The sequence below is a fragment of the Mixophyes fleayi genome, chromosome 2, assembly GCF_038048845.1.
Source record: "Mixophyes fleayi isolate aMixFle1 chromosome 2, aMixFle1.hap1, whole genome shotgun sequence".
Classification (NCBI taxonomy): Eukaryota; Metazoa; Chordata; class Amphibia; order Anura; family Limnodynastidae; genus Mixophyes; species Mixophyes fleayi.
The window spans coordinates 237922278-237939035 of NC_134403.1; the positions used below are offsets into that span (position 1 = coordinate 237922278).

The 16758-nt window shown below is 43.0% G+C and overlaps 1 protein-coding gene across 5 annotated transcripts in view; it reads left to right on the forward strand.

The window, feature by feature from the left end:
• Nucleotides 1–16758, forward strand: part of LOC142138765 (tubby-related protein 1-like) — a 326146-nt gene that overhangs the window by 163972 nt on the left and 145416 nt on the right. For all 5 annotated transcript variants that reach the window (XM_075195705.1, XM_075195704.1, XM_075195708.1 and 2 more), the window contains exon 5: nt 2387–2497. In XM_075195705.1, the coding sequence (XP_075051806.1) occupies nt 2387–2497 (111 nt within the window). The remainder of the gene's footprint in view (nt 1–2386; nt 2498–16758) is intronic.

Sequence of the window (16758 nt, forward strand, 5' to 3'; positions counted from 1 at the left end):
TTTTGGCAACCTGGCTGGCTGGGACTTGTAGTTCCACAAAACAAAATGGCGTCTGTTTATTTTTTTCAATCTTTATCGCCGTATTACCCTACTAGCCACAGCCCATGGGTAGTAGGAAGAGCCCTAGTGCTATCAGCACTGGGCTGGTTCTTTTTAGGGGGGGGGGGCGCTCTTTTTTTCGGCGGATCCCACTCCCTAGGGAATTCAGCCCAGCGCTGAACAGTCTAGGGTTGGTTAGTCATTATGGCAGGGGGACCCCTGTCGTGTGTCCCACTGCTATAGTGCCGCCAACCCTGGCTGGTTTGCCTAGTGCTGGTAAAGTGAAAATCGGGGGGACCCCACGCAAAAATTTTCCCCGATTTTCCTGGGACCAGCACTAGTCAGGCAGCACTAGGGTTAAGCTGGAATAGAGGGGGGACCCCACGCTTTTTTTTTTTTAACTTTTATCTGTTCTTTAACATTTTGACAGCTGCCGGAGCTCCGGCAGCTGTATGACAGGGGCAGTATAACAGTGATGTGTTTAAAACACACTGATACAACACAGGAGAGTTTTGCAAACACAGGAGAGTTAGCTAATCTCCGGAGTGTTTACATCGCCCAAAATCGCCAGAGATGACCAGCGATTTTGAACATCAGTGTCAAAATCGCAGCTTGATACATTTCAAGTTTTTTTTTCAAAACTCGCGGGTAAAAACCCGCGATTTGCTGCAATTTAAACACGCTGGCATACTCGGACTTTGATACATTTACCTCCAGGTGTGCGTATGCTCTGATCAGACCAGCAATTGAATGCAGGGAGTGAGAACCAAGGGAAACAAGTAAGAAAAGTGATAAAATGCAGGTTAGCTGGTGCAATGTGTGACACAGATAAGTGGTATATTCTGCGCCAAGGGAAATTGGCTTGTAGATGGACAGCTTATCAATGATGATTGATTTCCCAAAAGACTGACAGTTTGTCCCTTCACAGCACAGGTTTTTAAGCAAAAGCAAATGGGATGGCATTCAGAAGGGCAGTGTGGATGCTAATATGGGGGCAGAAATGTTCCTTGAGTGTCACCTAGGGTTTGTTCAAAACTATTCCTAAATTGTGACCTGTCTTAACTTTTCTCAGATATTTCCCAGAAACATGATTCCCCCGTCAATAAACCAGTCATAATCTCCCGCTCATTTAAATGCCAAACATGATGGGAATATTAAAATTTGACATACCTTTCTCAAAGACATGTGACTACAACTTTTCCCTGGTACCACTAGTACCCATAATTCCCAACCCCGTTGTGGCATCTGCCCATCAGTATTGAGTGACACACGGATTTCCTAAAATATGAATTATAAAGGTATTTTCTTTGAAGTTCATATTTCTATATACATGCATTGAGAACCTTCATGCATTACCTTTGTCTACATAAAATACAGCTATTCATCATGTGGTCTCCTTGCTGTGAACGTCTCCCTCCTGTCTGTCCAAAGTCTCGTGAGGTGTCAAAAAACTCTCTTATTCAGGATGCAGTTCACCCCAGGGGCCTTTGAAGCTGCTCAGCTTTCCCTGAAAGTGTTGCTGCTATCTTTTAACATAGAGGTGGGCTGAAGGACCAGGTAAACATATACCAGACCCTCTGACATTTTATACCTTAGTAACTGAATTTATCATTTGATATAACATATTTACACTGCAGTTATGATTAGGCCTTATTCTCCACAATTATGTTATTGTTTAATTCTTATAACTGTAATTCCTCTCTCTCCACTACACAGAGTTCCACCCTGGCCTATGTCCACACAACCTTTTGTAGTTTTGTATCAATGTATATGTGCCATCTTATGAAACCCAATATTGTAAAGTATATTCAGTGCAAAAAAATCCCAAATTATTATTGGCAAAAAGTAAGTGACAAGAGAATAGTAGGTAGAAACCCTACTTCCACTTCTTTTGTGCACAGCTTGTAGTCTACCTGCCATGGGCAGCACAGTGGCTAAGTGGTTAGGACTTCTGCCTTACAGCACTGGGGCCATGGCCTTATCTGTGAGGAGTTTGTATGTTCTCCCCATGTTTGTGTCCCACACTCCAAAAATATACTGGCAGGTTAATTGGCTTCTAACAAATTGACCCTTGTCTCTGTGTCTGTCTGTGTGTTAGGGAATTTAGACTGTAAGCCCCAATGGGGCAGGGACGGATGTGAGTGAGTTCTCTGTACAGCGCTGCGGAATCAGTGGCGCTATATAAATAAATGGTGATGATGATGAGGATTTCCATGGCATGCAATAATAGATGAAGGGAGCTGCAGAATGAAGCTTTAGTGACCACTGGGCAAATGAATTCAATGTTCTACTACAAAATTGGTTTTGTTTCTGAAATTATGATTAATTTAATTTTCTTGTCTTATAGGTAATAAAAGCGACCTTCCAACAAAAAATAATGGAGTCAAAACAAAGAATAGAAACTCTGAAGCTATGTTCCAAACAAATGGAGAAAAAAGAGATGACAGCAAAAAGAAAGGTATGTGGATTTGAAGCCCTGGAAACCAATCCGTAACACAGATTATTTTTAAAGTATAATAATTTGAAACTAGTGTTTCTGTACAGGATGTCTAAAGTAGTAATTATTTAAGAGTGGTAGATCCCCATTCCTATTTGGGAATCAGGTGGGATTGTCAGATATTTATTCACACAGTGTGGCAAGAAAGAAAATAGTGCTTATACTGAGTTGTAGATGTAATTATAGTAGGTAATTGTAAGTATAGTAGTAGAGTAGTAGTTCTGCCACTGGTGGTAAATTGTGATTACAGACAGGAGAGGGAGTGTTGATGAGGGAGCAATCAGAATCCATATTAATATTATGTCATTATCTTGATGTGGCAGCAGTAAAGGTAAGCGAGTCTTCAAATATTTGATGATGACTGCAATTTAAGTATAAAGGTTTACATAAATTTAAAAAAGACTTGCTTTTTCCTAAAACGGTCCTTTTAGCCTGTGCTGGTGATGGGAGCACAAAAAGCATTGTGTTCTGGCATAGCACCAAGCTATGCCAGATTGGGCTGGTTATGCTATAACAAGGAGATCTACATCATGCTGTCATAATGTGCTCCAACACCAGTTCAGAGAGAATTCCGAGCAAATTCTGGCAGCCATGAACTGCTTGAGCATGCAGATGCTTGTATAACTACAAGTGCCAGTATACCCTGGCAGCCAAGGCTCGCTGAAACATGTAGTACTGAACATTTAAGTAATATTAAATAAGGACACAAACATGGATTAAAAATAATCTTTACTATCTTTATGATGGGGAAAATAACCCTGATAGATGACAGACAAATTGTTCCTACCTGAGCCGCAACAGAATGAATGAAAATGGCCTGTGTGTCAATTCCAAAGTATGACAGACCCAGGCCTTATATTGGAAATATCGTGCCAAACCGGTCTGTCCTCAGTGGGCCAACTGAACAACTGTGGCCCACTCTGTTATTAAATGCCGCCCGTTGGCCAGATCTGTTATTGCTGTGGTGTCCAGGGAGGGGGAGGCAGCTCACAAGAAGTGTGAAACAGCTGTGGACTCTGTGACATCAAAAAAGAGTGGAAGGGGTTAAAAAGAGGAGAGTCAGAACCTTATCTAATATCAGGAGGGGGTCTCTCCCTGTTTTCTAACTATTGTTCTAGCAACTCTTCAACACAGTCTGAATAGCACCATCACCGCAGTTGGGAGACCACTGATGTCATGCTCTGCTTCCACCCCTGTTACCACCCAAACTCTTCACACCACCAATCACAAGAGGACAAAGAGCACGACCTTCTTGACTCTGTATTTTGGCTTCCACCCCCAACATTCATATGAGACTGATCTCACACAAGTGTTCAAGTGTTCAATGTTCTACTTGCAGCAAAATTTGTGAGTCAGTTCTCCATAGCCTTCTAGACCTTCCTGCTTACAACTCCATGGATCACCCCGTTCTCCTTAACCCCACTGGCCTTTGTGACACAGTTTTTCCTGGGCCACTCCCTAAATAGCCAACCAATCCTACAGTGTCTCTACCTCTGACACATCCTTCCTGCAACTCACACTATATGTTGGGATCACACAAGACTCTGTTCTTTCAGCTTCTACTACCCACTCCACACTGATCACAGCCACATCTACTTTTCCTCCATTGACCTTTTGTCTACTATATTGTGGATCCAATTGTATCTTTGTTATTTTCACCAAGTCACAATACTACCTGAAGTTCAAAATGTTCAAAACAGATGTTATTATTTTTCCTCCTCCCACAGTCACAACCAGTCCTTAAATCTCTCTCACTTTCAACAACACCACAAACTCCTCTGAATCCCGTTACCTTGGTGTCACCTTAGACTCTGTCAGTCCTGTAACCTCCACCCTCAAAATATTGATATAGTATGCCCATTTCTTACAAAAGATGCAATCAAAGCCTTTATCCATTTAATATTATCTCCGTCCTCAACTATTGCAACCTTTTTGTACTTGAAAATCCTCTTGTGGCTTCAAACTATTCTGAATGCCGGCAAGACCGATCTTCCTCTTCTCTTACTCTCCTGCATTTACATATCTGATGCAACACTCTGCAAATCCCTACACTGGCTCCCCAATGTCCTCAAGAATCTAATTCACTCACACTCATTACAAAGTCATCAACCGCACTACCCATTTCAAAATACCTCCTTCATCTGTTCTTAGATCTATCTCTGACATGTGCCTCACCTTTTCTCTGATAATCATGTCTCTCTGCTTTTAATACTGTACATGTGTGATGTATGCATATTTCATATGCGCAGAAGCAAAGTAAAAAATAATGACTTTTATATAAGGCACTCCTGGGGTGATATTTAAAAGAGGTATGTTATATGGCAAATGATGACTAACCTGGGCAAATATAGACAAAATTAAAAATGAACCTTTACTGAATATCTTTTAAAATAATACTGTGCTTAAAAAGCGAAATATTAAAATATTATAAAAAACTTGGCTACTAAGTGAAGGTATTAATTATACACTGATCTAGTGTTATCAGGAATCCCTACATTTCATTGAACATATTAGTAGGGTATATTCTCTTACTTTATTATTGAGGGGGTGCTCTTCCAAATATATATAAACATTATTAACATCAAGACTAGAGTTGGAAACACACAAGAAAAAAAGGAACTCCAGTCCATTAATTTATTATCTTACCTGATTAAAAATAAATTTTTGTTATCTCATCCTTTGGCAAAAAGCCTTTATTTCAAAGATTATATTAAGAATATTAAAACTGATAGGAAAGAGTCGTGAATGAAGAAAAAAATATATAGATGTATTATAAACAATCAGACCCTTCCATAGATATGGGTCTATAGATCTAAATATTGGTACACACTTGTTGGAAACATCCTTCTTCTTTTTTCTTTTTACTTTGAGATCTATACCCGTTGTATATTGCTGTTTTCGCATTATTTGAGTATTTGATTGGCTTGATCCACTGAGCTGTTCAATCAGCTACTTTGCAGCTATAAGCTGTGCATAGTTTGCGACCTGATATAGTAATTCAGCTCTGAATCAACAATGTATCCCAAAAAATCGCTGTCTGTTTGACTTCAGAATCAACACAATAAATCAACTCTACGTGAACAGCATCCATGAGAGCTCGCTGCTTGTTTGTTTATGGTTAGGGATGCTCAAGCTTGGTTTTCCGAAAACCAAGCATCCCCTCCCCCCTCCATGAACACCACAAATACGGAACTTCCCGGCATCCTCAGAACTGAAATTGAGGCAAGATGTAGTCATCACCGCCATTGCTCACACTGAAACAGGAGGGGTGGTAGTTTTCTTATCAGTCTCCAGAGATATTGCTCTGTGCCATTGCTCACACAGAAATAGGAAGGAAGACAGTGTTTTTGCCAGTCTCCAGTGACATTGTTCTGTGCCACTGCTCACACAGAAACAGGAGTGGTGGCAGTGTTCTTGTCACTTTCCAGTCTAAAATGAAATTGCTCTGTGCCATTGCTCACACAGAAACAGAAGAGGTAGCAGTGGGTTGTCACTCTCCAGTCTCCAGTGCCAGAGACAGGAGGAAGTGGCAGTGTTCTTTTCAGTCTCCAGTGACATTGCTCTGTCCCATTGCTCACACAGAAACAGGAGATATGGTAGTGTTTTCCTCAGTCTCCAGTGCCATTGCTCTGTGCCATTGTTCACACAGAATCAGGAGGGGAGGCAGAGTTCTTGTCAGTTTCCAGTACATTGCTCTGTGCCATTGCTCACACAGAAACAGGAGTGGTGACAGTGTTCTTGTCACTCTCCAGTCTCCAATGGCATTGCTACGTGCCATTTCTCACACAGAAACAGAAGGAGTAGCAGTGTTCTTGTCACTCTACAGTCTCCCTTGCCATTGCTATGTGCCATTGCTCACACAGAAACAGAAGTGGTAGCAGTGTTCTTGTCACTCTCCTGGGCCATTGCTCAAACAGAAACAGAAGGGGTAGCAGTGTTCTTGTCACTCTCCGATACTAATACTTAAACAGAAACAGAAGAGGTAGCAGCGTTCTTGTCAGTCTGCAATCTCCAGTGACATTTTCCTATGCCACTGCACACACAGAAACAGGAGGGATGGCAGTGTTCTTGTCAGTCTCCAGTGCTCAGGCTCTCTGTCAGAGTAACTAGATAGGTAGATAGATAGTTAGGGATAGGTAGGTAGGTAGTTAGGTAGGTAGCTCTAGATAGCCACATTGGGTGTTTAGATAGGTAGTTAGTTTAGTTCTTAGATAGATTAGATAGATTAGTTTGGGTAGATTAGATAGGCAGATAGATTAGCTAGATAGATTAGATAGGTACTTCGATAGCGTCAGTTAGGCCTGCTCTCTGTCAGAATCTCCCCTCAACCATGCTGTTAATTACTATGTAGTGACTCACCTGGCCAGCTTGTTTCTCTGAGCCTACTCACCTGGCCTCCCCATTATCACTTGCAGCCTATTGGTTCTACTCTCCTTAAATAGCCGGCTAATCCTCTGCAGGATTGCCGGTAATACATTTACCATAGTGTTCTGCTCCTTTGTGTTTTCCCTGTTACCTGTTCTTTATGTTTCCTGCCGGCTTAGTGTATCCCCGTGTACCAGACTGTTTCCATTCCTGTCTACTCTTCTTTGGATTTCCCTGTATACCGACTCGGCTCTGCTTTGACTCTTCTCCTGTGTTGATATCCCGTGTACCAGACCTGATTCTATTCCTGACTATTCTAGTATCTACTCACCTGTTCCAGTCAACTATCTCCTGGACCCCGGTAAAGTCATGCTCCCAGGCATGTCTCCGGCGTGATCTGAAGCTCCTCTATTTATCCTAAACTTATACTTATACGGAGACACATTCCCTGCAGCATCTCTGCGCTCAGATTTCTACAATCTTCCGCAAAAGGTAGTAGCAGTGTTCCTGTGACTCTTCAGTCTCCAGTGACATTGTTCTGTGCGATTGCTCAAACAGAAGCAGGAGGGGTGGCAGGCTTCTTGTCACTCTCCCGGCCATTGTTCTGTGCCATTGCTTAAACAGTAACTGAAGGGGTAGCAGTGTTCTTGTCTCTCTTCAGTCTCCAGTGCCATTGCTCTGTGCCTTTGCTCACACAAAAACAGAAGGGGTAGCAGTGTTCTTGTCTCTCTTCAGTCTACAGTGTCATTGCTCACACAGAAACAGAAGGGGTAGCAGTGTTTTTGTCACTCTCCATTCTCCAGTGTCATTGCTCTGTGCCATTTCTCACACAGAAACAGAAGGGGTAGCAGAGTTCTTGTCTCTCTTCAGTCTCCAGCACCATTGCTCTGTGCCATTGCTCCACAGAAAGAGTAGAGGTAGCAGGGTTCTTTTTGTCTCCAGTGACATTGTTCTGTGCCATTGCTCACACAGAAACTGGAGGAGTGGTAATGTTCTAGTCAGTCTCCAGTGTCATTGCTCTGTGCAATTGGTCATACAGAGACAGATGGGGTAGCAGTGTTCTTATCACTCGTCAGTCTCCAATGCCATTGATCTGTGCCATATAAAAACAGGGATATCAGTGTTCTTGTCACTCTCCACTTGCCATTGCTCACACAGAAGCAGAAAGGGTAGAAATGTTATTGTCAGTCTCCAGTGTCATTGCTCTGTGCCATTGCTCACACTGAAACAAAAGGAGTAGCAGTGTTCTTGTCACTCTTCAGTCTCCATTGCCATTGCTCTGTGCCGTTGCTGACAGACAAACTGGAGGGGTGGCTGTTATCTTTTCAGTCTCCAGTGACAATGTTCTGTGCGATTGCTCAAACAGAAGCAGGAGGGGTGGCAGTCTTCTTGTCACTCTCCCGTCCATTGTTCTGTGCCATTGCTTAAACAGTAACTGAATGGGTAGCAGTGTTCTTGTCTCTCTTCAGTCTCCAGTGCCATTGCTCTGTGCCTTTGCTCACACAAAAACAGAAGGGGTAGCAGTGTTTTTGTCTCTCTTCAGTCTCCATTGCCATTGCTCTGTGCCGTTGCTGACAAACTGGAGGGGTGGCTGTTATCTTTTCAGTCTCCAGTGACATTGTTCTGTGCTATTGCTCCCACAGAAACTGGAGGGGTGACAGTTTTCTTTTCAGTCTCCTGTGATATTGCTCTGTGCCATTGCTCACACAGAAACAGGAGGGATGGCAGCATTCTTGTCACTTTTCAGTGACATTGCTCTCTGCCATTACTCACATAGAAACAGAAAGGGTTGCAAAGTTTTTGTCACTCTGCAGTCTCCAGTGCCATTGCTCACTCATAAATATATCATGTGTAAAAGCTGAGCTGAAAAAAAAACAGTAAGGCAGTAGAAGAAACTGTATGTTCGGAAATTATTCAAATACCTGAGGAGAGTCTATACACGAGTGCTATGTCTAAGCCTGACCTTTCTGATACTGTACTCATATAGAAACCTCCTTTCACCATTTCTGCAAATGTGTGGATGATTTTGATGATGAGGATGTTGTTTGAGTAAGTCCTGCACCAGTGGAAGCAGTTCTTACACGTGATAAAAAGAAGGTCATTGGGCATAAAACCAAAAAATGCACCTCTCATGTGAGGAATTATTTTTACCTAAATTCAGACAACATTTGTAGCGTTTGTAAAGCCACAATCAGTAGAGGTAGGGTCCTTAACCATCTAGAAACCTCATCCATGTTACACCATTTAAAGAGAGTTCATGGAAAGCTTTTGGGAAAATCAGAAACTTATGCTAAAAAAATAGCATCAGCTAGCTATCCTAACTCAGCTAGTTCCCAGCACCTGTAATCTACACCGACAACACCTTCCCCTTCATTATCCTCACTAGTGATTGGAGTTAGTCCTGCATCCAAGTTGCTAAGTGTAAAGATACTGACTTGATGGTAACCCTATGTGCCACACAGCTGGCCTACCCCGTGCCTATGCACAGTTCAAAGTCACCCAGACAAATATCCAAAATAAAATAAAAAAGTTTATTTAACAAAATGGTAGCACCAAACAGCAATAAACGTATTTGAATAATAACCTGCAGCAAATAACACTACAGTCTGACACAGACAATATACAGGGTATAATGAAAACACCTCACCAGTATCCTAGCCACACTCAGGGACTGCTGTCTATCCATTCAAGCTTCTCCCCCTCTCTCCTTTGAGGCCACCAGTAAGGAAGTGATTCTGAGTTACTGTCCCTCCGCTTTTGTCGGACACATAGCTTCCCAAGACCTGGAGAGGTTGATCAAGGCAAAGGCAATACTCCAGGGACCGATTGGCCCTTTCCTGTCAGGGCAGAGATCTGGATCTCAACACCAGCCTGACTTCAGCTATCACTGGGTAGTGAATGCCAATTTGCTGTCCTCTGGAGCTCTCTTTTAAGCCCAAAATGACCTCATCAGCAATTTGTCCTTTTCTGTGTTTACCTTTTCACAGGTAAACATTCAGACAAAGGGATAGCAGATGAGCCACTTTTGATATAATGAAGGATAGGTATTGTTCTGTGGCTATACAGCAGAGTTTGTTTAAATAGGAGAGATCACAATCCAGACACATTACATTTAAATATACAATGCAGTCTACTGTCTTTAAACATAGAGCTCTGTCTGCGGACCTTTTCCCTATCTTAATACATGAGACCTCCTGGTGTGATGTACATTCATACAGGACTAGTGGACAATAATCCCTTTGCCTAGTCTAAAACAATGGAGTAGTCTGCAAGTTAAGAAGAACATGCTGACAGACATTTTAACTACTTTACTTGGATGTCCTAAAACACGTCATGTGATGTACTGTTACTTCCCCAACGTATATTGGATGAGCTGGATGAGAAGCGACAGAGCAATGAGACACAAACACACGGCAGTTTATAGCACATCTAGGAAACATTGCCACACAGCAGTGGCAGAAAAGAAAAGTGGTGCAAGATGGATTTGTCCTTGGGACCTCCCACCCACCCTTTTGTAAGATATTGATGTGTGGTGGTCGAGTACTGATGGGAATCCTTCCCTTACCTTGTCCTCCAGACACGAGTCAGGTTCTTTTCTGTTCGGATATCCGGTGGTCAGGAGATAAATACTTCAATGAAAGGGACAAGGATTGGTCAAACAACTTGGATTTATTGAGAATACGGTAAGGATAGTTTCGGTAAGACACCGCCCCACTGACCCCTTCAGCTCAATAGTAATGACAAAATAATGCATCTGATCAGCATAGAGCACAATAGCATTTAACATATGACATACACCTGGTGAGTATAAGGCATAACGATAACATCTTCAATGCACATTGTCTAATAAGGCACACTGGTAATCACAGTTACTACTTTCGCGTTAACAATATCTGACTGGTGATGATGCAAAAACCATCAATAATAACCCATCAAGACTCTTACGGTCACTACCGCGCCCACTAGAGGGCTACTTCTTATTCAGGTGTTTGGGGTAGCGTGCTATTTCCTATGGATCAGGCGCCCCACTTTTAGCATCTACTGCTGAGTTAACTTGAATTGCAGTGGTACCACTAACACTGAATGTCACACCTTCAATATTAATAAATCAATTCTTAGGTAAATCACATAACATTAACATCCATCTCAACATTTGGTGCACCAATATTATCCCTGGTAACGTTACCATATTTATCCACTCAGTCCTGGGCTGACCTGTGCACAGGAATTTGGTAGTGTTCCAATGTCCTGCAGAGGTTTCCATCAAGGGTTAAGTATTATAGTAGAAAGCAGGGCTGTTGCTCATTTCAGCCACAAGATGGCGCTGTTCTCTCAACAGTCAATGAATCTCTATCAGCACATGTGCACTGCAACAGGGTATAATGTCCAGATATCAGCACACACACAGGATATAGGTGAAACGACCGTCTTAATTGTTCTCTGCAGCCTGTGCAAAGGTATGATCCGGGGGAAAAGCCCTCAAAATCCGTTTTAAAAGCATTTATGCACTCCTCTGTGCTGTTCAACAGGGCTTTGTGGTACCACAGATGTTTAACAAACCAAGCACTCTAGTGACAAGGAGGGCCACTTTTGTGGCTGAAGTGCTTGGTTTGTTTGGACCACCACAAAACAAGCCACCAATAACTTAGCTGCCTTAAGCCCAACTGCGCTGTCAATGAACTCTACATTATTAAACCATGTCTGCTCATGCTGCATCTTTAATCTCCTTCACCTCTGTGGCAACCTCCCTCTCATCCCTGAAGAATTGACACAGGAATGGATATTACAACTGGAGTGGCATTACATCTGCTTCAGACAGACTGAGACAGGGAACTTTTGGGCAGCATGGAATCCGTCATGTTTGAATAGGCTGCATTGAACAGAGATTTAAACCAATATATAGATGCAGTTGAGGAGACCATACTTAAGTTAAAACATGACACACCGGATGAGATCCTTGATTTAAGAGAGCTTGTACACGAGAGATACACTGCGCTTCAGAAGAATAATACAGAGGAGGCCCTGAGGCAGGACGATAAATATGTCCAGTTTAAAGAACAGCTAAGAGACCTGAGAAAACATATGGGTGTGTCACTGGAACCTGCAGACAAAGCTTTGGAAGATGAAGACAAGGAGATCGCCGTCACCCAGAGCACTGTGAATTTCACTTGTCCTATAACACAGTTGGAGGTGGTGAACCCAGTGAAAAAAAATTATCTGGTCACACGTATGAGAGAGAAGCAACTGAAAGGATGATTGAAAACAAACTTCAGAAGGGTAAATGTGCCCTATGTTCAAAAATTGGCTGTGATCATTCTGACATGAGTATATCGGATCTTGTTCCAGACAATGCACTAAAAAGAGCCATTGACATTCACAGCAAAAAGCAAGGTCATCACAGAGCTTCGAATCGGCCGCAGTCCCAAAACAATTAAATAATAGCTAGGTAACTAAAGTGCAGATTACAATCACTTTGTGCAATACTGATGAATCAGCAGCAAAGTGGAAGGTTTGAGTAATACATATACACGTCTATTTAGACATCCATGCTTACATTACTTCTGCAAGCAACGTTGGTCTTTAATAATAAAACTGTTGTCTTTATAACATTAAAAAAAAATAAAAAAATCCTCCACCATTCTTTTGATGTTGATAGAATGATCAGGTGCAGTTGCGGCAGCAGTGTCACAAATTTTGGTCAATTATTTTACAGTAGACCAGACCAGATGTCAAAATGTTCTGCTGAGTCATCTGCATCATTAATGCGTGTCTTGGGAAAGCTAAGTCTTCGAAGCACACAGCAGTTCATAACACATCTAGGTAATATTGTCACACAGTGGTAACTGAAAGGAAAAGTGCTGCAAGATGGAATCGTCCTTGGGCCTTCCCACCCACCCTTATAATGGACCTTAAAAAGGAAATGCACACTTTAACAAACCAAGCACTTCAGCGACAAGGAATGACACTTTTGTGGCTGAACTGCTTGGTTTGTTTGGGTCCACAAAACAAACTAACAATCGGCTTAATGCACCTAAGCTAACTTTGCTGTTAATGAACTCTACAGTGGCAAGACGTTGTTGTCATCATCCTCAGCCTCATCCTCATCCTCATCCTCATCAATGTGTACATCATCCTCACAAAATATTAATTCATCCCTGCTGGAATCCACCACTACAGAAGTCTCTGTGCTTTGATGTAATTGCTGGTAAAGGCCTTTCTTGTGGAATTTGTAGTTCATTTTGATGAACATCATCTTTTACACATTTTTAGGAAGTAGCCTCCTACGCCGATCGCTGACAAGGTTCCCTGCAGTGCTGAAAACTCTTTCTGAGTACACACTGGAGGGTGGTCAGCTTAGGTATTGCCAAGCGATTTTTTACATGGGTCTCCAAATTGCATTTTTTTCCTCCCAGTATGTAAACTGTCTGTCATGTCTATTTCAATGCTGTCATTAGAATAATCATCCAACATCCTTTGGATGTTAATAGAAGGATCAGGTGGAGTTATGGCAGAAGTCTCACAGTTTTTGGTCAATTCTTTTAGACCAGACCAGGGGATAAATGTATCAAGCTGAGAGTTTTCCGGCTAGTTTGAAAAACCAATTCGATTCTAGCTATCATTTATTTAGTACATTCTACAAAATGATAGCTGGAAACTGATTGGTTGCTATAGGCAACATCTCCACTTTTCAAACCCGTCGGAAAACTCTCAACTTGATACATTTACCCCCAGATGTCAAAATGTTGCACTGATGCATCTGCATCATCCCTGGGTCTCTTGGAAAAGCTAAGTTTTTTTCTAGCAGCAGTTGCCTGAGAAACTGAAGGTGGAGACGCCACCATGCTACGTACCACTTAAGCTGTCAACTTGCTCATCAGGAGCTCCTTGCATCCCTTGAGATTTGGGTCAGTTGGAAGCAGAGAGCAGACATAGCTCTTAAACCTAGGATCAAGCATAGTCGCCAAAGTGTTGTGATCCGATTTGAAAATTTTGATAACTCTTGGATCCTGGCAAAGCGAATAAAGTACTTAATCTACAAGTCCAACATACTTAGCATTATTGCTTTGTTTTATCTCTTTCTTCAGTTTCTCAAGCTGCTTTTGCAAAAGTCTAATTAAGGGAATCACTTGGCTCAAGCTAGCAGTGTCTGAACTCTCCTCAGAGATGACTACTTCAAATGGTTTCAGCATCTTGCACAACACAGAAAGTATTTTCCACTGTGCTGGACTAAAATACATCCCCCCTCCTTTCCCAATGTCTAGGCTTGTGGAGTAAGCATTGATGGCTTTCCTCCATCTTCACAAGCATATAAAGGGTAGAATTCCACCTTGTTACCACTTCTTGCTTCATTTGGTGGCAGGGCAATTTAAATTGTTCTTGTAGCAAGCATGGTGGCTTAGTGGTTAGCACTTCTGCCTCACAGCACTGGGGCCATGAGTTTGATTCCCGACCATGGCCTTATCTGTGTGGAGTTTGTATGTTCTCCCTATGTTTGTGTGGGTTTCCTCCGGGTGCTCCGGTTTCCTCCCACACTTCAAAAACATACTAGTAGGTTAATTAGCTGCTATCAAATATTGACCATAGTGTCTGTCTCCCTCTCTGCCTGTGAGTATTTGTCTGTATTAGGGAATTTAGACTGTAAGCTCCAATGGGCAGGGACTGATGTGAATGAGTTCTCTGTACAGCGCTGCGGAATTAGTGGCACTATATAAATAAATGATGATGATGCTGATAGCTACTGAAATCTCCTACATGCTGTTGCAGACTGCCGGAAATGTCTGAAATTTTACGGGCCACAGACAGCATCTCCTGCACGTCCCTGTCATTTTCAAAAAGCTCTGCACCACCAAGTTGATTGTGTGCGCAAAACAGGTAATGTGGTGGAAATATTTTTATTGATTGATCTTGCAACACATTATTACAAAAACTCTACAAGGGTGGCACCTTCTTCTCTTAAAATATCAGGTTTAAACTCAAAGACCAAAGAAAGGGGGGCTATTTGCTCCATCAACCTAAATATAAATATACAAAAAGATAAAACACATAAAACAAGAGGGTGCCACCACTAAACCGAAACTAATTTCCAAACGTATTTCAACTTACTAACACAAACACCACCACAAAGAAACAAGCTGTGGGTGCATGTAAGCCATACTTGAAAATATACTTAGCTTTCAAAATCTAGGGGAGTGAAAGGACAGCGAGAAAAGCCATTTAGAAAAGACAGCGCCAGACTTTGACCTCCTTAAGGAGGTCTCAGGCCCCGCCACAGCCTGAGCCAGTTGGCATTGGACATCCGACGTCTCTCCATACCCTTCAGTTTCCACACCTCGTGGAGAATGTTACCCACCACCTCTTCACAGGGAAGGATTTTATGCCTGATGGACACATGACACCGTGCATTCCACGTGAAATATCTGACCACTAGACTGACTAAAAAAAGGGTGCAGAAATCAAAAACCCTCCACCTGGCCTTGAATGCCCCGTAAACCCATTCAGGGTAACTAAGCCCCGAAAGGCAGGGGATCCCCAGCTACCTGGAAACTCTTTTATAAACCTTTACGTTAGAGGGACACTGAAGCAAGAAATGGTCCATAGTCTCCTCCACCCCCAGACATTCCTCCCATGGGCAACCACGATCATCAGCATTTCTGTACTTGAGGTTCCCTCTCACGTAAAGTCTCCCGTGAAAGGAGAGCCAGGCAATGTCCCAAAGCTTCAATGGGATTCTCCCTGAATTAACCAGGGAAAGCCCCACTGAACTCACATCACCTGGGCAGTCCCGCAGTGACAGCGAAACCCGGAAGTGGTAGTGCAGGACTCTCTTCTCCAGCTCCCTTCTAGAGAAGCTCCTGACTTCCCCCGCCCCCAAGCCCCAACGCCTTGTCACCTTCAATCCCAAGGAAACGTAGGTCGGACCCTGAAACTTTTCACAGCGCCCCCCCATACCATGCACTGAGGAAGGGATCCACCCATACCCTGAAGCCCCCCACCCACTGAGGAGGGGTCTCAACTAGGAGACTACTCAGGTGTAACTTCAGAAAAGTTGACATAAAGAAGAGCACTGGGTTAATCATACCCAGGCCACCATCCTTCCTCAGTCGGTAGGTCACAGCCCGCTTGACCAGGTTCAGCCTATTCCCCCAGAGTAACTGGAAGAAAACTGCATAAACCCTAGACCATAAAGACTCTGGCAAGAGGCACACATAGCTTATATACAGGAATACCGGGATCACGAAGGTCTTGACCAGGTCCACCCTTTCCCGGAGAGAGTGTTTCCACCTCTTCCAGCTCTCTACCTTCCGGGAAGCTTCCTCCAGCCTTAACTCCCAATTTTGCTTGTCATAATCATCAGGACCAAAATGAATCCCTAAAATTTTGATCTTCTCACTAGCATGGGGGAAGACTGTCTGGAAGGTTGAATTCACAACCCTCCTCCCCCATCCAGAAAACTTTACTCTTTTCCTGGTTTACTAATGAGCCACTAGCCTTGGAATACCCGCAGACCAGTGTTGTTACCTCCTCAGCTTCTACGGAACTTGACAAGACAACAGTAACATCGTCAGCGTAGACCACTACCTTCAAAAGACTCTCTGGACCCAACAGCACTCCTCCCAATGAGCTGCCGCCAACCCTTCTGACGAAGGGATCTATGACAAACACATACAGGCGGGGGCTCAGAGGACAACCCTGTCTTACTCCAGAGCTGACCTCAAGGGATGGACCCACCCAACCATTCACAAGAGGGAAGCTCTCAGCTTGCCTATAAATAGTACGAAGCCAATTCACCACCCAAACCGGAAGACCATACCACAGAAGCAGAGCCCAAAGGTACTCATGATTTACCCTATCAAAGG